Here is a 26,940-nt window from a genome sequence, read left to right as displayed (position 1 = left end):
TTTCAGATTAAATCTCCATTCTATTTACAATATTCTACATAAAATTTACATTTTCATAAGTGAACTAGAGTGGAAAAAGACATTTGATTGAAATCTGTAGAAAAGGGAATTCAGTGAGAAATTAAACAGAGAATCAACAGTGTCTTGCTACAACATTTACATGTACACAGATCCACCCCTAAAATCATTGCCTCATCAGGTCAATTGTTAAATAAATTATTTTTTTTTAAATGAGTAATACTTGACCACACACTAAATCAATCATTTAAAGTTACATGCATATTCTTCTCACTTGCCGTAGATCTACAAAATTAGAAACCAGCATTAAGGTACACTGTAGGTCAAATCTACCCTAAACAAAATATTCTTATAAGAATATTTCTGACCGTAAAGTGACTGGTTTAAAGGCCAAGTCCACCCCAGAAAATTTTTGATTCGGATAGAGAAAAATCAAATTAGTATAACACTGAAAATTTCATCAAAATTGGATGTAAAATAAGAAAGTTATGAAATTTTTAAGTTTCGCCATTTTTACAAAACAGTGATATGCACAACTCACTATTTGGTGTTTTTTTTAATTATACAATATTTCATTTTTACAGATTTGACAATAAGGACCAACTTGATTGAACGATACATATCATTAAACAATGCAAATTCCACGTGTTCAGGGAGGATGACAATGAAGAGAAAATTAGAATATTTCATAAAATAAAATACAAAGAAATAGTAATTGGATGACATCATCAATCCCCTCATTTGCATACCAACCAGGATGTGCATATAACGGTTTTGTGAAATTAAGCAAAACTTTATAAAATGTAATAACTTTCTGATTTTAAATCCAATTTTGATGAACATTTGATTTTCAATGTTAAGCTTGTTGATTTTTTTCTCTTTTTATTAAAATCAACTTTTTGTTGGGGTGGCCTTGTCTTTTAAACTAACGCTAGAGAGCATTTCATGAAACATATAACCACATTGCATCTGATTGGCTCAGACAAATATCAATTGGTGAAACATTCCCCCTGCAGTTAAGTAAATGCAAATATTATGAAAGGCCCCATCAAGAAATATCTTGATGTTCACATGAAGCCCTACATTTTCCAGGTTTCCAAGCATTTCAAGAAAACAAATTCACAGGTTTATCCCTAATGACATCTCAAGATTCCATGATAATTGTTTCAACTATTTTTTCCAGCATCACATGTTTTCAATGTTTTTATTTTATTTTATATTTTTTCAGTGAACTGTTTGCAGTATACGAGACTATAATGTAAAATTTAGTACATTTGATTTTGTTGGCTTATCAAAATTCCCTGATTTCCCCCCTGATTTTTAATAGCCATTTGAATCAAATCAACAGATTGGAACAAAAGTAAAATAATTTCCATTTTCCCTGGTGGAATGGGAAACCAGAAATCTTAACGTGAACAAACAGATGAAATGTATAAATTAACTTAAATTCTGCAAACTATTCAGACAGATGTAGTTCAAGGTGATTCTGAATTGTAAAGTGTCATTAAGACATAGTGAGACAATACTCAGCAACAAAGCTTAGCATCACTTTTGTCTCAACAGTAGACAAGGCATAACAAATTGCCTCAGAAACAAGATACATTTTCTTTGTTGTGATACGTCGAGTATAAGTCATGAATAAGTGGAAACTATACATATTTAACAAGTTATCCCATCAATGAATATGCAGTAGATTGCATTCCATGAGCATGATTTCACCAAAAACTCCAGATTTTCCCCCCTCTTGATTTGTGATTAATTGCAAACCTTCGCGTTACAAACTTGATTTTTTTTTTCAAGAACCTACAGTGCCCCAAAATTTTGAAATTTCTTTGCTCGTATTAGTAAACCAAGAACTTTTGGATCAGAGATCATTTAAGAGCATCATCCTCAGACATATACATCAAAAGGAGTGTTTTGTAAGTCAAAACTAATTAAAAGTATTAAACTAATGAGTATAAGTAGTCATTATCAATAAATAGACAAGCAAAATATACAATTATACATAGTCACTGTATTTTCACAAGGCAGGCCAATGCTTGTGATTACTAAAGTAGTGACTTTTGAAAATTCATACAACAAAAGTCTGATTATCTAGCAAATATATTTTTACTTTCATGAACACATGCCAGATCGTGTATTACTGACTAAACACATGAAAACACATGCCTATATGTACATTTACATATACACTTAGGCCCTACGTGTGTTTTAATAAATAATTATGACTGATTACAATCAATAAAACAAGTAGATGATCTCAACTTTTTTAGACCAATTTCAAGGTGAAGATGATCATATGTAAAGTATCTATGGATTGCTCATGTACCTGTCAGTGGTAACTGAATGTAAGACCAAATAACGCACATGAAACTCAATAGGAAGGAGTTCCTTGAATGCTTGATGTGCCCGATCAGGGTGGCCGTGCTAAAGCCGGGGTAATAGTATGCAGCCCTTTGAAACATTTGTATTAAGCCAATATAAATGTTGCATATTATCATTATCATTAATATCATTATATATTAATCAACATGATCTAAATAACTCTTATTAAATGCAAGGATTTGCCAACCTAGCATCATCATAAAACTTCTTTTCATGTGAACACCTATCTACATGTTATTTGTAAAACCTTGACACTTTTTACGACACATGCGCCAAACAATTTTTTTTTCATTTACTATCTGAGTAAAAGAATGACCCATCCGTTTTTTGTCACCAAACTGAGATTAACATAGGATATTCTTGCTTATACATGTACATATGCCCATCTTGAAATTTCATCTTTGAAATTTCAAATACAATGACTTTCCTTTTTTGAGCTTTCAAATCTCAAGCAAAATGCATGTTTTCCTCCATAACCGGGGTTCTGTAACACAAAGGCTAGCGATTGATCGTACACTTGATTTTCATGATTGATTGTAATGTACAGTGTGGTCAATGCAATCAATCACTATTAAAGATGTTTGTCTATGATGAATTTTAAGCTTTGTGTTACAGGCCCCGGGTCACTGTCAGATTGCAAAGTGTGCAAAGGGCTTAAGGCAAAGCTAGTTGAACCTGAGGAACTGTTAACACTGTCAAGGCCTGATGACTTGATGTTAGTCCTTACATGGTGTCCATCAAAAGGTTTTGAGAGCACTATAGTGTCAAGAATACAGATAAAGAAGGGGTCATCCAATCATATCCATGTATAGTCATCACATGACCTTACCATCCAATCATATTCCTCTATGGTCATCACATGACCTCATCATCAGCTTCATCCTGTTTGTATGAAAAAGGGGGAGCAAAATAAAGAAAGTTAGTAAAGTTTTAAGCTCAGAACACAGTGAAGGATAGTGACATAAAATTATGTGTTAAATTAATATCAGATTTTTTTAAATCACTCACGGGAGATGAAGTGATCTAAACAATTGGTAGAATTGGTAATATTGACGTCTTGCATATATTCAGTGTTGATGTGCGTCGACTGTAATAGTGAATTGTGATATTTTATGCAATTAATTTAGGAATCTACATGTACATCTAACTTCCTTCTAGTATTCATTTTTTGTGTTTATGTGGTACAACAGCCCCCCCCCCCCACACCAGACCATTTCTCAAGGTCTATATCACAAAAGCAACATTGCAACTGTTACAAGGTTTAATGCATATGATTTAGACACAGGGGTGGGAGTGGTCACAAATAAAAAGCTATAGAAACAGCTGAAGAGTGTTGAAAACGTCTGAAATAGAAAGAGCTCCCATACTTTTTGTACAGAGGAAAGCCAAAAATAAGCTGAAAATCAAAACCCCAAAATCTGAAATCAGCTAAAAATCTGAACTCTAAAACCCCTGCAGACAAGAGAAAATGGCTTGAACAGAAGAGATTTGTTTCCTAAACTCAAGTAACAGTCCTGAATAGACATGAAAAGAGAGATTCTAGTTCGAACAGTCTTTTTTCATCAGACATCTCCCCCATAATGGGATAATTTCCCCTAAAAAAATTAAGCAACATTTCAACATTTAGGCGATTGCAGTTATGCAGTACATGAATCAGAGAAAAGAATACAGCTTGAACACAGCCTTCCAGATGACCAAATAAAGGGAAATTCCCTGTTGATCTCTCCTTACCTTTCATCAGACATCTCCCCCATAATGTTAGAATTCCCCCTCAAAAAATAAGCAACATTGCAACATTTCAACATTTAAGCGATTGCAGTTAGGCAGTACATGAATCAGAGAAAAGAATACAGCTTGAACACAGCCTTCCAGATGACCAAATAAAGGGAAATTCCCTGTTCATCTCTGCTTACCTGGTTAAGTTTCTTGAATTCCACCACCTGGGCAAAGACGTGCTCCAGGATATGTTTGGCATCGCGTGAGTCTGCCGGGAGCTTCATGCTGATCCCCATGATATCCCCACACTCCCGCACGTAATACTCCAGATCGTCATCGGTGCCTGAAAACGAAATGATTATTACGAAAAAGGGTATTAACAAGGTTAACAAGACTGATGGTTGTAATTACAACAATGATTACACTTCACACACAGTGATAATAATGATGACGGTGACATTGATACTACTACTAATAGAAATAAATACAAAAAACAAGAATAACAATATATATCATTTTGATCATAATTTGCATGATTACCTGTCATCATCCTCATTGAAAAATTATATTTTTCAAACTCGTCTAGACTATGCCCCCTCCCTAATAATAGCAATACCACATAATAAAGCCAAACATCTTGAAATACTAGTTCTAACTTTGGATATCACTGAGGAAATATCTTAAAACACAAATTTAAACATTTCTGCAGCTGCTTGCTGTTTCTAACATGTACCAAATTTTTTTCGTTTTGTTTAGGGCAAAATGATTGCCTTGGTGACCATCTGATTACGGTAGCCAAAAAGCTTTACAGTATCTTAGCTCCTCAGGGTTAGCATGATAAGACTGATGGAAGGGGGGGGGATCCCTTTGCCATGGACAGACATTTGCAAAAGATTCAAAACTTTACATGATCGCAAAAGGGTCCTCAATAAGGTTCATCGAATAAACAATAAAAATCAAAAGGTTTAAAACAAGGAATTTATATTCATGTAATGATTGAGAAATGAGAAAATACATTGGAAATTAATTGTTTTGGCAATTTTAAAGGTATTTTTTTTAGAAATAATAGAATTAACATTTTCACCCAAAATAGCAATCTATTAGCTATGTGAGTTAAAGACAATAACATACAGAAAACACATTTAGGGCCAATTTCAAACAATTATTTCCATGAGAAAAAAAGGAAACAATCATTTTTAAACATTTGTACTATACAGTCTTGTATTTTACATCCGGCTATATAAAAACGCATGCAAATTTTTGCAGCAATCACGCAACCAGTGACCTAGATCTGTAGGGGAAGCCCCCCCCCCCCCCCCCCCCCCGTAAAACTCGAGTCTGAAATAGTCCATCTGAAATAGGGCTAAGACATGTTTATGTTTAGTGACAAAACAAAAAGGATATAATGATGATTAAAAGTGTCACTGAGTGTTTGGAGAAGTACACGCATTTGGTTTTCATGGTGTTATAATCTTCTAATACAAATCAAAGAAAAGATCAGAATCGAAGGAAGAAATTCAAATAAGGAAATTGTATTCATTTTGAAATATCTGTTGAAACAAAGTGACTTTATTGAACATTTTCTTGAACGTTCATTAGTACTATGGCATCATCAACAGCAGCACCGCCGCAACAGACATCACCATCATCATTACAATCATCATCATCATCACCATCATCATCATCATCATCACCATCACCACCATCACCATCATCATCACCATCATCATCATCACCATCACCATCATCACAATCATCATCACCATCACCTTCACCATCATCACTTTCATTATCACCATCATCATCATCGTCACCATACTCAACTGGATTTCTTCCATGCCCCTGAAAGGTCTGTCTAAGAAATATAAATCACTGTACCATCATCAGCACGATCACCGCCACCACCATCATCACCCATTGTCTTCACCACCACCACCACCACCATCAATCATCATCATCATCACCACACATCATCATCATCATCCTCATCATCACCATCACCACCAACATCACAATCATCATCACAATCATCACCACCAGCATCACAATCATCATCATCATCACCTTCTTCATCATCATCACCATAACCTTCATTATGATCATCATCATCTTCATTATCACCATCAACACCGTCATCATCTTCATTATCATCATCATCACCACCACCACCACTCCAAACTCCATCACCATCACCATCATCACCATCACCACCATCACCACCATCATCATCCATATCATTATACCAGCATTAGCACCATCAATATTCAATGATCAGTACCCTCAATTACAATAATCATCCTACAATGCACTATCAACATAATAATCACAGGTCAGTTACCACCTTCATCATCACGAACACCATCATCATGACAACTACCACCACCAAAACCATCATCACCATCATCATCATCACCAAATCATAAACACTATCACACAATGCGTAGAAATGGATTTCCCCTCTTACATTTATTTGTGATCTGCGCCAGTCTGGCTTTCTCTGACGAAAACGATTCATCTAGGTCGAACAGATCTAGGGCTGGCGGGGGAAGTTCCCTAAATGCTGGCGGAAACACCTGCACAGAATATCAATAATGAAATAGCACAAAGTTATCAATAATCAAATAGTGTTTGCACTGCATGATCTATCTTGAGATCTAGCCCAAAGGCACAGACACTTCTCCACTGGCCAAGCTGAACTACTGTAACATATTATGCATTCCTTCAGGCAGGTTCACATTGAGTGCAACTGAGAAGGTGTCACTGTTTCTCCCTCTTGATTTATCTTATTCTGCTTTCAAGTTTACATGCCTATTCAACAAGATATTATGAGCAATGTGTTGCAGATTTTCTATTAATTCAATTCTGATGATCTTTATAGGCTTGCATGGTGGAGTTTATAACATGAAGAAGGTTTACAGTTCACCATGTGTAATATGAAGAAGGGAAAGAAAATACAGGCGGAAAATTGAGATGGAATCTTGATCCTTCCTCGTCTTTCCATTTCAATTTTCTGCTTGTATTTCCTTTCCCTTCTTCATATTACACATGGTGAACCGTAAACCTTCGCCACGTTAATCAAATTCTGTTAAATGATTTATTTAAAACTTCCACCATTGATTCTGTTCATCCTATTTTTCTCCTTCCACACATTCTTTCATTACAAAGGATGGATTTCCTTTTTAAAGCAAACATTATTCATCCTGATCAATTCATTCTATTTATTTATATCAGTAATTGAAATTCTCGATATCAAAAAGTAATTTCCTGTCATAAATGGCAAGACCGATATAAAAAATGTATCCATTGATATAAAAAATAGGATTAATAATGGTAAAATGGCTTGCCATATGTTCAGACACAACCCAGTCAGCAATCTATGAGCATGGATTGCACTCAATTTTACACTCGGGAGCCAGAACGGAGGAAACGGTCCGGTGAATCCATTGTGCTGTATGGTCACTCTTTGTAGATTCAAGAGTAATCACAATCAAAGATTGCTGACTGCCACCTGTATTTCCGCATACAAAGGCAAAAACGTTCGGGTGCGACAGCTCCTTTGTCCAATCACAATCGAGGGCACTGTTCTCACTACCTTCCTAAAACTAGTTTAGTGGAAACTAGTTTAACGTGTAATGAGGACGGTCGAAGCGATCTCTCGAACCGATTTATAAAACCACCTTGCAATGAGCGCGCTACTCCACACGACAGAATGCCTACCCTGCAGTTTTGCACAAAACGTGTCACCCCACTGGGAGCGTTTTTATAGCAACAAGAATGCTTTACGTGAAGTGACATTGAAAACCACTTTCGTGTAATCAAATGGAATGATAACAAAGCTATCTTCCAAACTGGTTTCCTGAACCGGTTTCCAGTAAACTAGTTTTAGAAAGCGTAATGAGAACGGTGTCAAGGAAACCTGTCAGATGACACGTTGATGAAACCCATTCATAGATGACTAACTGTGACCAGCCACTCCAAAACCAACAAGAGGTTACCAAAAAATGAATTTTGAGGTTTTCATTCAGATTGAAAAAGCACACCCTAAGCTCCCAAATGATACATGACTTGTCAAAATTGATCAACAACTTCTTTCCCAAGTACTTGTTTGAATGAAGAAATTCAACAAGAACTTCAGAAAATGAGAAAACAAGGTTTGAAGCTTGGAATTCGCTAAAGCATGAAATGTAAAAGCAAAAAGTGGTGTGAAAGAAACTATTGTATCTTGTCTTCTATTAAACTTTAAAGTTTCAAATTTTGACTGAAGAATTGCCCTTTTGGATAAGCTAATTTCTATTCATCTTGAAAGACCAAAATACTAATAGCTATTAACAGAGAACCTTCCCTGGAGACTTATTAGGTAGTTTGGGCATTTACTACCGGGGAAACTCTCTACAATACATCAAATCCTTTGAAAATGCAATTAAAATCACAATGGAGAGCTGAGAGGCTTTTGTCGAAAGCCGGTGGACTGGGACAGCAGATCATCAAAAGATTTGCACCGAACGAACAATTAAAAACATGCTGTTGTCCAAAGTCAGGAGATTCCGATACTGTCCCTGTCCACCAACTTTCGACTAAAGCCTCTCGGCACTCCATTGTGACTTGACTTGCATTTTTAAAGGAATTGTGCGTTGTAGAGTTTCCCCGCAGTAAATGCGAAAAACTCTGGATTGTTGGTTTTGGGGTGGCTGGCCACATTTATACTTATTACAGAGTGACTAGTGGGATTGAACCTGGGTGGTAACATATCATCTTAATGCTTCCAATCTGTGATTTTCAACACTGTAGATAAATGAAGAAAAATATTGTTGACTGAACTTACCGCTGGTTGTAGAGGAGGCAGTGGCACTTCAAATTGGGGTTGGATCAGCGCTAGGTTTTCATGCTTCACATTGAGTGCTTCATACGCTCTGAAAGATTAAAGGCAGGGGGTCATTGTGAATACATGTTCTAGAACAGCGCTTCTCGACCAGTGGGCCACGAAGCTCCAGAGAAGAAAAAAAATAGGGGGAAAATTATAGTATATTTAACATGTTCTATTTAAAGTCCAAAAATGGTATGTTTGATCGGTCTCCGTGGTTTAAACAAAGCTAAAGGCACGCCTATAGGTAGCATGTTGTGATATACATACACATTGTAATGATGGTCACTATCGATCTAACTTTGATATGAACCTCAGGCCTCATTTGCATGCATATTGTGTATGTAGTTAATTATCGCCCATTCACCGGACCTTTGCAAATGCATTTATTTCTAAAACTGATTGCTTCGAATGTGGTTGAGAGCTTTATATTCAAATTTCACGAAACATACTTCCATCAAAATGGACCGTGTTTAAAAGCGAAAGGGTGAGGGAGGAAACAAATCTACTGTTGAAAAGTCTCAGAAGGTAACTGTAAGAAAAATATGACCCTGAATACATTAAATTTTGATTTATCATAACTGCACAGTGATGCAAAACCAAAAGCAATGTGTGTCGAATGTGCTGAAGTTATTGTCAAATAAGGCGCTTAAATCGTCAGAGCTTCAGAGACACCTAAACATAAAACATCCGAAGAGTGCAGGAAAGCCATAAGAGTGTTTCGAGAGAAAAGGGCTGGATTTAATTCACAGCAGAACACTTGCGTACAGATATTTCATGACCAAGAAAAAAAAGAAAAGGAAAGAAAAGAAAAGGGAAAAGGGTGAAATACAAAATTATTTTTTTAATATGGTGTCAAAATCTATCACAAACCTGGATTTTTGTAATAAAAATGTCAAAATTTTTGCATGCTCGCCATGCTCGTTTGCAACATTTAATAAATTGTACGCAATACGCCATATCAAGCCCCCTCAATTTTTTGGCTCATTACGCCACTGCAGCAGAAGATCATAAAGTTACACACTAATATGCTCTTATAATTGTCGAGACAATCTTTGAGTCGAGACAAGTAGTGATATCCTTTTAAAAAAAAAGTTTGGTAGGTGGTCCTCGAGTAAAAAAAGGTTAAGAAGCACTATTCTAGAAAATAAATAAAAGGGTCAGTATTCAATGAGCATTAATTACAGAACACAATACTCTTCATATATGAAGGAAAGGGGAACAAAACTTTAATTAAAAAAAAAAAATTATAAGAAAATCTTTACTTAAAAGATGATAAAACACAGCAGCATTCCATAGTACCTGAAGTTTCTAGGACCAGGCTTCACTAATAAACACAATTGCTAACAAAAAGAAAGCAAAATGGCCGGGTGGTTTGTTTCACTACACAAAAACCAAGAAAAATTGTAATTCTGTGGTCTGGGGCAATACCATATCGAAAGTGCATTCATTATTCTTACATTAACACGCATATGTATTTCATATCTGTATCAGGTGTTTAATATTTGCCCTATTTATATCAAGGTTACAGGCCATGAAAATGGTGATGGGAAATCACGATTATGGATGATTAAAAAAAAAAGCCTCCATTTCCACCTTCATCATCAAGACCTCCTGCAAGTAGTTGAAATGATGAGAAAGGCAATGTATTATGTAGAGGCATGACGTATTGATGATGGGTGATTTCAAGTTCAGTGTTGACCTTTTGGTGTTGGTGTTAGGTCAATTTTTACACGATTATAACATGAAACATAATATTAAGGTGGTCCCGAAAAGTCACTCACTAGTTGTTGTGATGTCAATAATGTGATCTGAATCAGTTTTACAAACTCATAATAAGTTTTGGAGCTAGGGGAAGTAATCCAAATTCCAACACCAACACTAACACCAAGGCCAACACCGGACTTGAAATCACCGAATGTATCATCCTTCTGAATCCAGCTCGGTGTTGAAGCCCTGTTTTCAGCAGCCTTTTTTTCACGCTCTCAACACCGAACTAAAAATCACCCACTGTTACTGGAGATGAACAATTAACAATAACTAGACTAACCTGACGACTTTGGGAACCACTTTAGTGTCCAAGCTGTACACAGTTCCATCAAACAGGGTGTTGAAATCTCTAGGCGTATCCTCATTCTCCTGCAAACAAGTCCGTAGTTTATCAGCGAGCTTAGACGTGTCCGGTAGGAAGTTATAGTCTGATATCTACACAAGACAAGGATGATAATAAACAAAACAAAAGAACACAGAACATTATTCCATTGCAGTAATAATAAGGAATAGAGAAAGTGGTTAATTTCATGTGAATGGTTGATGATAATTCGTATGAGTAGGAGCTATGAAGTCATGGTACAAATTTAGGAGTGAGATTAAATTTTCATTTGTTTAATAAAAAAAATCCTTCTGTTTTGGAATATCAAGACCCCTCTGTTGTAGATTATCAGGAAATTCTGAGAAATCGATTTGCCATGGTCTTGTGCGATATGATGTAGATTTTCATTTTAAAACTTTGAGATTTGAGATAATTTGTTGCTCATGATGATTATTTATATTCAATTAAAGAGTACATTCATTTTGTTTTTCATTAACCTAGATAAACTGTGGACTCATTTTTATAGTAACCAAGAGTAACAAACATCAAATTAACCTCCCGTGGCAAAAAAATGCGTTCAATATTTAACACTTTCTCAATATACAGGTTGAAATAAGCTCATTTCAGGACGGAATCTGCATAAATCATTGCTTGAAATGTAACTACTGATTCGAAACCACCTATATTCGGGCCATTATTTGTCTTCACTAGCTCACCTCCGGGTCCTCAGAATCTATGGCATTGAGCACCACTTCATCAGTGGTAAGCCATTTGAAGAGTACATCCATGATCTTATTGTTCTCCTCTTTATCCAAATACTGGTCAGAGAACATGTGAACAGATCCAAGGACAGCCAGCTTTCCTTTAGAGTACTGTGTAAGAGAGAATCGGCCAATTTCGTTATTTTGCCCATCCGCTATTAAATACTCAACAATTCATAAAGCATATATCATAAAATATAATTAATGTGTCACAATCACCTGCTTTCTCATTTGCACATCATACTTGATGTCAAAGTGAAACTACATGTATGTAAAAACCGAGAACTATCTTATTTTACAATAAATCAGATTTTGTGTTAGTTATACCCAACAAGTGGAATGCCTCTGGCAGTCTCGCCTGCATTACGCGATTTGATATAGCAGCAGTGCTGAATTTGAAAACAGCTATTAAATAATTATTCACAAAAGAAAACACTGATATGATAATAAAATACTATGTCGATTGACCCAACATGACCTTTGACCTTGGTCATGTGACCTGAAACTAGCGCAGGATGTTCAGGGATATTTACTTGCTCTGATGTCTAAGTTTCATGAACTAAATCCATAAAATGTCAAAGTTATGATGACAATTTCACAAATACCCCAACATGGTCAAAGTTCATTGACCCTAAGTGACCTTTGACCTTGGTCATGTGACCTAAAACTCCGGCAGGATCACCCTTATGTCCAAGTTTCATGAACTAGGTCCATATACTTTAGAAGTTATGAGGACATTTCCAAAAACCTAACCTTGGTTTAAAAAGATTTCAATATTGATTCCCCCAAACATGGTCTAAGTTCATTGACCCTAAATGACCTTTGACCTTGGTCATGTGACCTGAAACCCAGGCAGGATGTTCAGTAATACTTGATTACCCTTATGTCCCAGTTTCATGAACTAGATGAACTAGGTTCATATACTTTCTAAGTTATGATGACATTTCAAAAACTTAACCTTGGTTAAGATTTCAATGTTGACGATGCCGCCATCGCCGTCGGAAAAGCGGCGCCTATATTCTCGCTCTGCAGGCGAGACAAAAATGCCACCTTGTAAATGTGTTTTTTTCCTTTACATGTATTACAGTTTGTTTATATACAAGATCAAAAATTAAATTTTAAAGCTGATGGAGCTACCTCTTCTAACAAATATGAAATGACCCCCCCCAAAAAAAAAATAATAATAAGTATAAATCTTAACAAAATTGTCTGTTGCACTTAATATTCTCTATAAACAGGTATTCAAACCAACTTGCTCATAGGATCGACAGGGCCTTAAAAGAAATAAGGTTGAGAAAATTAGATAAAAATCTACATCTACCTACCTTGGACGAGTGCAACGCACAGACAGGCCTGTTGAGAGGAAAGCAGACAGTTCCCGTTGATAAGATGGCAGAGGCAGGCTTGACTACATTAAGGGTTGCTCCATATGGGTAGAGATATGTTAATGCTCTGTGAGAATTAAACAGTTCAAAGACGATAAGGTACTTAAGCTGCTACCTTTCTTTTTTCAAAATTCCAGATCCCAATTCTTCAGTGTTCTAAAATTCAGATATTGTGTTCTTCAATGATAGGTACAAAATATGAAATTATTATGCAGAATGATGTAAATAGAGAAACTCAGAGGAAACAAAATTTTTTCTTACAAACTTACACTGTAGAATGCAAAGTTATATGCTTGATGAATGCATGTTGAACAATACAAACAAGTTTAATAAACAAATTTCCAAGTAACGCACAGTTTGAAATATTCAAATTGCTTTGCTTTTCATGATTTTCATTGTATTTTTGATAATTAATTTTCTTTGCCTGAAAATATTTGTTTTTCATTTAATTTCCAAATTGTTCTGAATTCTATGAAATAATTCCCAATATCACACAGAAGTGGCAACAGAGACATTTACCAGGTTAGCATTTTGCAGTATTATATATAGTGTTGGATGCTATACCACTTTCTATTGGTAGATATTCCCTGGAAATTTACGTCTTTTTTTACCCATGAAAATAATATTTTTACTAATGTGCTAGAGTAATGATGTCCTGTAAATATCAACCAAATAAAATAGATAACTATATATAACTAGCACATCAATGATGTGGAGCTCATCCGGCATCTCGCAACAAAATTTAACACAATTTTAATTTCAGCCCAGTTGACACTGTAGCGAATTATATTGGTGACATAAATTGAGGATATAGAATTGAAATTGATGAAGAAATGACATAGAAGCATTTTTTGTGATCTATGAATAAATTTCATATAAATTAAGCAAAAATAATTTTCTCGTCAAAATTTCTTAACTCTGTGTAGAACCTTGGTGAACCTCATGTAGCTCTCAGATGGAACAAAAATAATCAAAATCAATTAACAAATAAATAAGTATTTTTTGTGAGTTATATGAATGAATTAGCATATTCAATGAGTTTCAAAATTGAAATTGATCAACAAATGACTGAGAAGAATTATTTTTTTGTGATTTATAAATAAATTTTGCATAAATTAGCATAAATAATTTTCTAGACAAAATTTCTAAATTTCTAAGTTTGGTGAACCTCATGCAGCTCTACCAGATTGAAGAAAAAAAAATCAAAATCGGTCAACAAATAAAGAAGAAGAGGCATTTTCTGTGATTTATGACTAAATTTTGCATAAATTAGCATAAATAATTTTCTACTGAAAATTTCAAAATTCTGTGTAGAGGTTTGGTGAAACTCATGAAGTTCTACCAGATGGAAGAAAAACAATCAAAATCGGTCAACAATTAAAGAAGAAGCATTTTATGTGAATTTTTAAAAATATGCATAAATTAGCATATTTAATGAGCTTCAAAATTCTGTGTAGAAGTTTTGAATCCCCCACCTAATGCTATCATATAAAGCAAACAGAATTGATATCAGACTTGAAATGATGAAGAAGAAGTATTTTGAAATTCAGTCAACAAATAAAGAAGAGGCATTTTCTGTGATGTATGAATTTTGCATAAATTAGCATAAATAATTTTCTACTCCACATTTGAAAATTCTGTGTGGAAGTTTGGTGAACCTCATGAAGCTCTACCAGATGCAAGAAAAAAAAATCAAAATCAGTCAACAAATAAAGAAGAAGCATTTTATGTGAATTTTAAAAATATGCATAAATTAATTTTGCATAAATTAGCATAAAAATTATTCTAGTCAAAATTACGAAATTCTGTGTACAAGTTTGGTGAAACTCATAAAGCTCTACCAGATGGAAGCAAAAAATTCAAAATCGGTCCACATATAAAGAAGTTAAGCATTTTTTGTGAATTTTGAAAAATGCGCATAAATTAGCATATTTAATGAATTTCAAATTCTGTGTAAAAGTTTTGAGTCCCCCACCTAGTGCTATCATATAAAGCAAACAGAATTGAAATCGGACTTGAAATGGCGAAGAAGAAGCATTTTGAAATTGTGGACGGACGACAGACGACGGCATATAAAGCTCGGCCGGATGAGCTAAAAAGGATATTCCCATACAACTATTAAATGGGTGTAGGTCTAGGTATTGACAGTAAACATGCATACAGTGTATTTGGTTCAAATATGAACTTTTTCAAATGTGGAATTGATAAATAACAAAAGAAGTTTCAATTTTGACAATGAAAACATGCAATCAACTATCAAGATGACTAATAGAATGCATTTGAAGCATTTTCAATGCAATATTAAAGTACACTGCATTGCAGAAGATGAAAATATGTATATTTTTATTACAATATTTCAGGTATTGCTTAGGAATGTTTCAACAAGAATGATTGTGAGTTGTTATAAGACATCCCTATTTTTATATTTTTTTGTAATGTTATTAAAGTATTCTCAAAAGTATTATTACATACCAAAGTAGAAATGTGAAATATTGTGTCATTGCCTATAGAGTTCTAAAGAATTATTAACCGAAAACAAAAAACTTTGAATACATGCATGGGGTTGAATTTGTGTTGTCTTTATCTGCTAATCACAATAGAGTACCAAAGTGATGACGTCACAAAAAACTTTTTTTTTTGCATTTCAGTGTTTTTGATACCATATTTTGGTAGCGCATGATGAAAAATCCCCACTACCAAAATTTGATGAGAATCGGTCCATGGGGAATGAGATATGACCTCATGAATACATAATTAGCCCCATTGGCCCGTATTCTGATAGCAGGTTTAACTTAAACTCAGGTTTAAAGTTGTGGTTTAAGTATGGACAGCCAATTGTTACATAAATCACTTAACCGTAGAGATATCATACTTCAGCTCATTTGGCTCTCAAATCATTCATAATTGTCCAGGAAGTATAAATAGATGATTGTCTTCACAATCGATGAATCAGGAAAGAGCACAGTAAACATAAGAAACATACAACTTAATAAAATTTTTGATACTTTTGGCTTCCCATACTTAAACCACAACTTTAAACCTGAGTTTAAGTTAAACCTGCTATCAGAATACGGGCCATTGAAGTCAATGTATTATTGGCCTGGTTCCTACATGTAACTTTAAGAACCAGGCTAATAATACATTGACGTAAATGGGGCTAATAATGTATTCATGAGGTCATATCTTGGGTCCCCATGGACCGATTCTCACCAAATTTGGGATGTGGGGGTTTTCCGTCATGCTCTATCAAAATATGGTATAAAATAGTGCTGAAATGCAAAAAGTGAAAATTAATGACATCACACTTCGGTAGTCTATTACTTAACATTTAGAGGAATTCAAATTTTATGCTTCTGAATTAAAGATTCTAAAAAGTGTGAAATGCAAAAAAGAAAGAAAAACAAATTGAGAAAGAAGAAAAGAAGAGCCAAGACCTGAAAGAGAGAAAAAAATTTAAAGCAGCATTTTGGGTGAACAAAAAACCAATTTGTAGTCGTAATGATGGGGTTTTCTTTCCATAGGTCTGCTCTGTATTATTTTGATGAATGTGGCTTAACTGAACAAATAATCATTCTAGGACATATCTTTGATGAAATTCTAGTACATGCACTTAGCCCTCCCACAATACATTCCATAAAAGCAGGTTTAAAAAAAAAATAGTGGCCTGTCTTGATGAACGACGGAACAAGCCTGATGGCTGCTTATTGGCAGAGCAGCACTGTAAAGACTACATGGTAAGGATATGATGGAAACAAAAAGATTACAGTTGATTACCAGCAATTAATTGAAAATTGTTGTGCTGCATGTACATGTAGCTATTTCGAAGGAAGAACAAAACGTGTATTATAGATATAGAGTCTTGTAAGATGTAGATGCTGTTTACACTGTAAACATTCAAGCAAAATACCAAATTCGAATGAAGAGATATTTTTAACATTACAGAAGGAACAAAATAAGAAAGTGAAAAGTGTTTCAATAAGATGTACCGGTAATACAAATTATGTCAACAACAAAAATGATAAGGTGAAGTACAGATTAGGTTCAAAGTAAATTGCTTGAAATGGTTTTTCTGGCTAAATAAAGTTTGATACTTGTTTTAAGCACAGAATGCAGCATATTGATGTAGACGAGTATCAAGAAATTAATACTGTAACTCACTCCGCATGTGATGCTAAGGATCCGTCGATCTTGCGACTACATGTACATGTATATAATGTAGGTTAGTTAGTAAAAAGGTCAGAGGTTAAATGTGTAAGGAGAAGGACAATATATGCCTCAACTGAGGCTTTTTAAAAGAACATTACATGGCTATGGAATTATTAGCAAAGGCAGACTATTCAGTTCCATAAAAGGTGAACTTGGATGAAAAGTGGGAAGAGGACCGAGGTTCCATGGGAAAATGAAATCACACCTTTAAAGCAGCTCAAAGATTGTACATCTTCATGTTTCTCTGTCATCAACTGTTGACATACAACTAAATGAACTAATGCCCCACCATGAAGAAAAGGTATACATGTATATTATATGCAGATGTATTTGGGGTGAATTGGAAAGTGATCTGAAATTTCTTGAGCTTTTGTTCATAGTTCATTATTGGTTTGTTGATCTAACATTTATTGTCATCTTATTGTCGGCATCATTATTATACAATACATCATCACAAATATTACCATCATCAATCTCCTCCTCCTCATCAACACTACCAATACCATTTTAATCCCCGATCATCATCATCATCACCACAACCATGACTATAACTGGTCATCCCAAGCATCAATCACCACCACCATTAGTATCACACAAACCATCATCTGATATCATCATTACCGCTATCATCAACCCCAACACTATCACAATCCTCCTCCTCATCATCATCGTAACCATGACCATCCTAAGCATCAATCACAACCAACATTACCATCACACTAACCACTGGCGGATCCAGGGGGGGGGACAGCCAACCCATGCCCCCCCCCCCTTTTGAAAGTGAAGACCTTTTTTTTTTTGCTTGTCAAATTTTTCCTCGGTGAAAATGCACACCCCCTGGATCCGCCCCTGACACTAACCATCATCTGACATCATCATTACCACTACCATCAACCCTAACACTATCACAATCATCATCATCATCACCATTATCCATCATCATCCATCATCATCATCAACATTATCACCATCATCATCATCATCATCATCATCATCATCATCATCATCACCACCACCACCACCACCACCACCACCACCACCACCATCATCATCATCATCATCAACATCATCACCACCACCACCACCACCATCATCATCATAATCATCATCATCATCACCACCACCACCACCAACACCACCACCATTATCATCATCATCATCATCATGACAATCACCATACACTGTAAATATCCCCATCATTAACCCTCCCCACCCCCTCCTCCCCATTGCCATTGCCATTACATGTTTATGATAAGTTTACTCACTGAGTATCATTTTGTGCATCCTCTTCACCACTCCCTGGTATGCTCTTTCCGGCAGCTAGACTGATTGCTCTGGACAAAACAAACATTAAGGACAGCAAAGAGAAGACAGTTATTCAGCAAGGATCTACAGTATGAAAGTGGCAGAAATACAAAACTAGACCATCCACTGTATGGTACATATATATAAGAGAGGAAACACTTTTTTCAAGAAATTACCTTCGTGCAGTGAAACAAATAACATACCTGGTCCAAGCATGAAAAAGTGCCCGCTATTAGGTGGTAGACTTATTAAAGCAAACAATTCAAGAATCATATATGAAAACACATGATAAAACTCTAGAACATAACGACTGAATACAGATTTATTCAAAGCAGGAATGTAATAATTGCTTCATCAATAATACCACAAATAATAACAACAAGAGCTACAATCATACCCAACATACATGAGCATGTATCTGTATAAAAGATTAGTCATTAAAATTGCATACCTTTCTTTAATTACAGCACAAACAGAATGTGCATAAGAATAATATCCATATTGAATTTTTCATGCAGAGTTCCAGTTAATTCATACATTCAAATTTTCTAATACAATTTGATCCACATGACAACGAACATCACTCGTAAATCTAGGATAGATAATTTATGCTACAACTATCAGTCTTACATCTAAGATGAATAATTACCTGTTTAAAATTCCATTCGATACTAATGCTTCCTTTGGATGAAAGTATTTGAAGTAGGACGTTCTTACAACACAATCTGCGATGAAATGAAAAACTATTTGGTTAGCGACATAAGACCCTTAGCCCAATTTTAACTCACAGTAATTGCAATCGGAGTGATGCAACCACCAAACTTTTACAGATAAAAGGATTTAAGTGTTAAAACCATACAAAGTCAGCTTTGGTTTAAAGCCACTCATATTGATTCTTATTAACGTAAGCGTTCATGCAGATCCACTAAGATTGATAAGTTGATGTCCATATCAAGTTTCTACACCCAGGAACTGTTGTGCCACTTTCAACACCACCCCCCCCCCCCTTCCTATAGAGACCAGACGAAAATGAAACCTTTCACATTGTTCTAAAGAATAACAAGCATGCATTTTTAATGAAATGATTATTCACATTGTTCTAAAAAATAACATGCATTTTTAATAAAATAATGACCCACACCTTTTACTAGAGAGGCATCACCATACAACCGTGTGTGTAATAACAAAACACTTATACACAACCCCAAATTCCTGTATTACAGACAGTCACTGGCTTACATGTACAAATGAGGGTTGGTAAAATTCATATACTTTCAGTCCTCTGTTCTACTTCAAACTTAAGACATCAGCACAAGGATAAACAGATCAAAGCAGAGCTTACCGTTGTTGACCATAACACCGAATTCCTCCAGGAGAAAATTGATGTTTGTGTCAAACTTTGTCTCTCCCCCTTCTCCGACCATGACCAAGACACTCCCTCCGTTCTCCATGTATTTCTTGATTGCTTCAAACTATTGTACAAAAAAAAAGGTAAGAACATACAATTACATTGATCAAATGACTGTACCTCAATGGCATTTGTACATGGAGCAATGCGGTTTGGAGGTTCTGAGTTCTGACTCTCGCCTTTGAAACAGTCGTGAGTTTGAAGTAGAGCAAAATTGATATGGAATACAAAAAAGTGTAATATACCTGATAACTGACAAAGGAGTCATACACGTACAGAAAAATTCTTCTTCTTTTGGACTGTGATGTCCTTATAATTTCTTGGGATATCTGTCATGCCAATGTTACCTTATATGCTGCAGTCACAATTCCCCTGCTGTGCCCACATAGCAAGTCGAACACAGCCGTTTTTATTATTGTTTATCTTTATAAAAACCCCTAAATATTTGAACTGGTATACAAAAATGTTAAAACGGCTGTTTTCGACTAGCTGTACAACCACTGTAGGGGAAATGTGACTGCGCCATAAATTACTGCACAGGGAATCACAATTCCATTTGCCACAAAAAATAGCAGTATATAACACAGAATATCACAAGTTCAAATGTTCAATCTTTTCAAAACCACCTGAAAAGTAAATTCTGTATTTTTCCCCAGGCTTAAAACAGAGTACAGACTCACAAAGAGTCTCCCATTTTTTATCTGTTTTCTAATTAACACATTCTTTGTTCTCCATTCTTCTTAAATCAAACTCAGTTTGCATATAAATTTCTTGTTATAAATCAGAAGTTTCATAAAATGAGGTCAAAAGGATCTAATATATGTATAAATAATTATACAACAACAAATAAATTACATGCGAGTAAAGGTTTTTGTTTTTAATAATAGTGGTGGGCTTTTATAGAATGCTGATGTTTCAGATCACAGAGAGGACCAACTCCATAGAATTAGATGCAGCTTGTGCTCCTGAGCATTTTGACACCTTTTTTGGAAAAATCGGTCAAACATTGAGGGGGTGCTGCCCAAAAATGATTCCGGGCAAAAAAGGTCCGATTGACCCCAACCCATTTTTGTCGAATTTGTATACCTCGGCTTCTGCACAAGTACATGTAGTACCGAGGCATCGCAAATTTGGTCTCAGAAGATCCGCAAGGCTTGAAAGTAAATAGTCACCGAACAGCGAGGTAAAACAAATTATTGCGGTCACATAGTGACAAAATTCGTCAAGGGGGGGGGGAACAAATTGACCCTCTCCCAAATTAACTAAGGGTTAAATTAAAGTACAAAGACAGCATTCATATACATCTTTTTGTTGATAAAAATGAATTCCTTCTCCAAAATAACATAGAAATTGACACAAAAATCATTCAAATAGTTCATGCAGAAGCCCAGATATACAATTTTGACAAAAATGGGTGGTGGTCAACGACCTTTTTGCCCCAAATCATTTTTGGGGGGCGGCACCCCCTCAATTTTTGACCAATTTTTCTGAAAAAGGTGTCAAAATGATCAGGAGCACATACTGCATCTTTAGAACTGGTCCTCTCTGTGTTTTGAAACATTGACATTTTTTTCACCCTGTTAATACATGTAGCCCACCACTATTAATAAAGACATTGTTGCATATGAATCTTTCCTGAAGCATTTGTCAATAATTTATGCTGACAAATTTCTCTCAGCCAATCAGACACAAGGATTTCAGCAGCTTAGAACAGGTGGCAACGACAATAAGTAACTGAATAACTGCTTTGTGGAACATGCCCTGGCCCTACCTCAGGGGCAGTGAATTTGTCCCTCGGTCCAGCAATCACAAACACCTTGGCACTTGATAATTTTTCTTCTGTGATCTCATCTTTATTGCTGAAAGAAAGAGAGAAGGTAAAAATACATTGATATAAATGTACATACACCTATCCTATTCAATACTAGGAAACAAAGAGGTTGTATTAGAATTAAAAAGAAGTGTAGGGAAAAACAATCATAAATAAAGCCAAGAAGTAGGAATGCTCAACATTTAGATTCTTTCCACTGAACAACAATAGGAATGGAAATTTTCACTTTTAACATAAATCCAGATTTCTACATTTGAAAGTGTTATGTTCCTTCTCGAGTTGCAGTGAGTCATGAAGATGATAGGCCTCTTGCTTGGACTTTTCGTCCAAACCTAAGTCTTTTCAGCTAGTTTCCACAATTACATAAAAAATAATTTCAACAAGGTATCAGTCCAAAGAGAGACTACATTTATGTATTATTACTGCATGTAGAGCTTGATTGAGTACCCCAAACATTTTGGTAATAGATTTATTTATGAAATGATTTTATTAAAAAAAAATCTAAGTACCAGGGAGAGAAAAGTACATGTATTAATCTACCTGACAATTTTCCAGTTTGATCTGAGTTTCTTGTTGAGTTGTTTGAATCCATTTTGCGTTGAAAATAGCTCCCTCTTTGACACATCAAAGACAATGGATGTCCGCTGACCCTTGTCTCCTACATCCTGTACATGTACATATTACAAGAAAGCTAAAGTTAATCTCAGGGTTCGGAACAATAGCATGAAATGGATTTTCATACATAGGGGAGACCGGGATTAGTTGGAACATTTTTGACAAAAATGGCTGTAAAATCCAAATAGATTTTATTCGAGAAACAATCAATATATCAGCTTGAAGCATATATCTAAGGGCTTCAATTGTACCCCATAAAATTTTTAACTCTATTATGGTTACTGAAAAAAATCCACCTTGAACAAGACCATCGCAAACGTTCCAACTTACCCCAATACGGGGTAAGTTGGAACATGGTATGGGGTAAGTTGGAACACTGCATGGTCAATTAAGAATTATACTAAAGCTACTTAAAACTGTAATATTACATGGTTTAAGCCTATTTGCTTTATTTTGTTCAAGTTCAAAATATTTAAAGTGTGGATTCTTTGAACTTTATGTTTTCTATTATACAGCCACTCACGCAATCAGACTGTGTAGTAGAATTCTGCATATTTGGGTGCGTCTGATTTTACATGCAATTAAGTGTACTATCGGCAATTTCATGTACTTCTGCATCAAATTTATAAGACAAAAATTAATTGTTTAGACTTTTTTCATTAATTAATTTGTGCAAATAAGCATATGAAATTTGTTTTTTTTTGTGTATGTTTTTGCCTTTAACTCTATTTATTAAGCTAGTAGATTGCTAATTTTTGGAGAGAGTATCATTTTTCACATTTATAATAAATATTCACAAAAAATTGCAAAAAATATAATTTCTTATGTATTTTTAATATGTTTTTTTTTATTTGTATTTTGTTTTTTCGAACCTTTGTTTTTTCTGATGAACTTTGTCGGGACTCTTTTGCGATCATAAATAGCATAAAATGAATCTATTTGAACCAGCAAAAGTAAAAAAATAATCATACATTTATGACTTTTGGTTGAAAAACACAATTTGCATTGACCTTGTACATGGAATCACGTTTTTTGAACAATTTCGGGTCTGAACATGCACGTACAAAATGTTGCGTAATTTCGAGACCGCACACACGGGCATCGCAAATTTGGTCTCAAATGATGCGTAAGACTTGAAAGTAAAAAGTCAGCGAGCAGTGTAGTAAAAAAAATTTGTGCGACGGCATAGAGACAATTTTCTCGGGGGGGGGGGGGGGGGGGGCTCAAACTGACCCCCCAGTTTGATAAGGGTTAATACTGCATTAGGGGCCTACAATAGGCCTTAAATGCACACTCAGACCTAACTGATAAACAAAACAAGCATGGTATACAATACATGTTCAGAAGAGTGTGAAATACTTTATATATTTTTTCTCATATCCAATGTTTTTATTCATAATTATGTTTGGGGTAAGTTGGAACATGTTCCAACTAGCCCCTTCAATGTTGTTCCAACTAACCCCGGAGGCCCATTTGACGTTTATAAGCTTACAGCTCAAAAAAGGGACTTCACCATGACATGTTGATAACTTCATTTTGTAGCTTGGTATAAGTGTCTATTATAAACTGGCCAACTTGATCTATAAACTTGTCTGAGATAATCAAACATTTCTGAAAGAGAATAAAATTACTCAGGTCAAAAAACAAAAATTCCTTTCTAACTTCACCAGGCTTGTTGCACATGTGTTGTCTGTAATATGGTGGATGGCTGTCGATAATGACAATAAATTGAGGGCAGTATTGCAGAAATTTATATAAAGACGTTAAAGAAAATTACAATGTTTCAACTTACCCCATGTTCCAACTAACCCCGGTCTCCCCTACATGTATAATCGTAAAATAGCCTTAAAAACTGACATGCTGAAGCTTTTCGACATGCACTCATCAGAGTAAAATCGCACGAATGACTAAAAAGCTAGAGCAAAACAATGCACAATTCGCGTTCACCATTTTGGATTTGGCGGTGAATTAATAAGTGTGGGGTACTGCAAACCAGCTTAAAAACCCCAATTTTGAGACGTTTACAAGGGCAAGGAGTGAGTCTATGTCCGATACTAAGTTTAGTCACTGTAGAGTACACTTAGTGTAATTTTTAAAACGTGTTGCCTTTTTTACCAAAAAGTGAGTTTGTCACTGGTTTTTGAGAGCGAGTATTTATCGCCTGAGGGTTTGGGTAGGTGTAGCGGAAGGGAGGGGTAGTGAAGTGTAAGTGGAGCCTACACGAACCATTGCCTGAGGTAGGCATACTCTGTGCCGGTGTGCACACAGTAGATCCAGGTTGCTGCTCAAAAAGAATATTCCAGTGGTAAAAGCCATAATTTTGACTTCCAAAGATTCTTATGACCCTCGCTAATTATGGACTCCAAAAGATCGATGAGAAATTGACCAAAAAAAATCTTGTAAGGAGGATATGACTTCTGCTGCCAGAAATATCGCCGCCGAGATTACACATCGATCTATCGCAAAAAAAATCTGCAATGGCTGCTGCGGGGGCTCCCTACGGCTGGAAATTCGACACCCTTCCAAATATAGCACGATCCAAAACAACGCACAAATCGGCCGATTGAATTGGAAATGCGTGCTGTTGACGCACGCGCGCTCGTTTTCAGAACGAAGTCGCGCGCAGCTGAGCAAAGACGTCCGATGTTCAGAGCCGAAAGAGGTCCGTTTGGTAATAAATTATCATTATTTACTGATTTCTATATCAAAATAATTAATAGTAATAATTCAAATAGGCATTTGCGCAACTTAAGTAAATTATTTAATCAACAATTAAGCAATTATTTTGGGGTCTAGAGCGCAATTTAAATCGCCAAATTGATCGCGGCGCACAACTCTACGCGTCTGATATTTGTTCTGCATTCGATATTTGGCAAAAAAACAAGCTTCTGGTAGAAAGTAAATAATTTCCGTTTACCATATTTTTTTCAATTCTATTTTTTTTATGACATTCATTAATATTCAACATTTGTACTACGGAAATAAACATGATTTTTATCAGTTTATTTGATTCAATGATTGTAATATTTGTATTTTTTGTTTTGGTCCAATCATGCTTAAGTCAAGTGTCCGATATTTCGGCACTTCACTCTAACCAAATGGAAACTAAGTATGATGGGGTGTCCAAATTTCGCGGACATTTAAAAAATATTCATCAGGCTTAAATTTGTTCACAAAATATTCACAATTTAATTATAGTTTATACAAAACCAATTAAAAAAATAATTAGGCCTAGGCCTACCACATTTACGGCAACATCGTAAACTACATGTAGGTATAGAATCATTGTTGGAGCAAGGTTAGTTTATACTAACCTCGCAGTCGCACTAGTAGTGACGCGAGCGTCGCGTAACGTTGGGGAAGTACAATAAGAAACAAGATGGCGGCGTAAACATCGGTCAAAGTTCCCTAGGTCAAGTCTCTTCCGTCTTTTCACAATATTTTTTCATTTTTTTTTACGAATTCTTGTTAAAAAATAACGAGTGTAGAAATATCGGAAATGAAGTTTTATCCCATCTATACCCAGTTGTTGTGTGTCCGGACGGGTTGTGTGTCCGGACGATCAATTTTAGAAAGTCATTTGCAAAAATTACAAGCGAAGTTTCATCAATTTTTAGTACAAAATGTTAGGAAATATCATAGAGAACAAAATAGAAGATGGTTACAACTATTGAATTTATATTTTTGGTGTAATCCAAAGACAAAAAAGAAGGCTTCAAAAATATTAAGTGTCAGGACACCCGACCCCCCATCCTACATGATTTAGAGCTAGGCCTAGATCTTTTGTTTTAGAAGGAAAGTAGATAGAAATCTCGGGGGCGAAAGTTTCAGGGTTTTTTGCGGTAGGCCTACACGCAGATGAATAGGGAGGACTCCCTGGCTTCGTTTAGAGTAAGCCTACATTAGTAAATGATTTTTACTCTCAAGAAGCCGCCAGGCTAACTGTGAGTGGATACAGTACTTTAACCAAGCCCGCGCCTCCCTGTGTGAGTGTGTCTGTGACGAACAAAACGAACCTGCAGCTGCACCGGTCACGTCCACGGAGAAGCACGGGGAGCTTCCGCGCTGTTGCACCGCCGAAAATGGAGGTGCCTTCGTTGTCAACAACGCCTGCAACTTGGTTACCATTTTGAAATCGTACTTTCTCCGCTTCGTAAAACTTATAGCACATTTTAAGATGATTTGAAATTAACTTCGAATACTAAATATATCAAATAATCCTGAATAAACTGCATGGATAACCATAAATACGCAATAATCTCAACAAAATTGAGTCTTACCCTTGTGGTCGGCGCCATTTTTTCAGCTGCAAAATTTATGTCTGAGAAAAATGTTGCAAACTAACCCTCGATTCATC

At 35.5% G+C, this 26,940-nt stretch overlaps 1 protein-coding gene across 1 annotated transcript; it reads right to left on the bottom strand.

Annotated features, from left to right (window-relative positions):
- LOC129279906 (intraflagellar transport protein 52 homolog) lies at positions 1-26,940 on the bottom strand. The gene is made up of 13 exons (XM_064111760.1): positions 26,864-26,940; positions 22,509-22,633; positions 21,909-21,996; positions 20,072-20,201; positions 19,379-19,454; positions 18,690-18,758; positions 13,159-13,285; positions 11,789-11,944; positions 11,031-11,185; positions 8,942-9,029; positions 6,584-6,692; positions 4,317-4,462; positions 1-3,285 (listed from the first exon to the last, which is right to left on the bottom strand). Exons 1-13 carry the CDS (start codon positions 26,879-26,881, stop codon positions 3,259-3,261), a joined length of 1,314 nt encoding a protein of 437 aa, XP_063967830.1. The 5' UTR covers positions 26,882-26,940; the 3' UTR covers positions 1-3,258.

This window comes from Lytechinus pictus, chromosome 17, assembly GCF_037042905.1.
Source record: "Lytechinus pictus isolate F3 Inbred chromosome 17, Lp3.0, whole genome shotgun sequence".
Classification (NCBI taxonomy): Eukaryota; Metazoa; Echinodermata; class Echinoidea; order Temnopleuroida; family Toxopneustidae; genus Lytechinus; species Lytechinus pictus.
The sequence above is the reverse complement of the archived record's forward strand: the minus strand, read 5'-3'. Positions and strand labels throughout refer to the sequence as shown.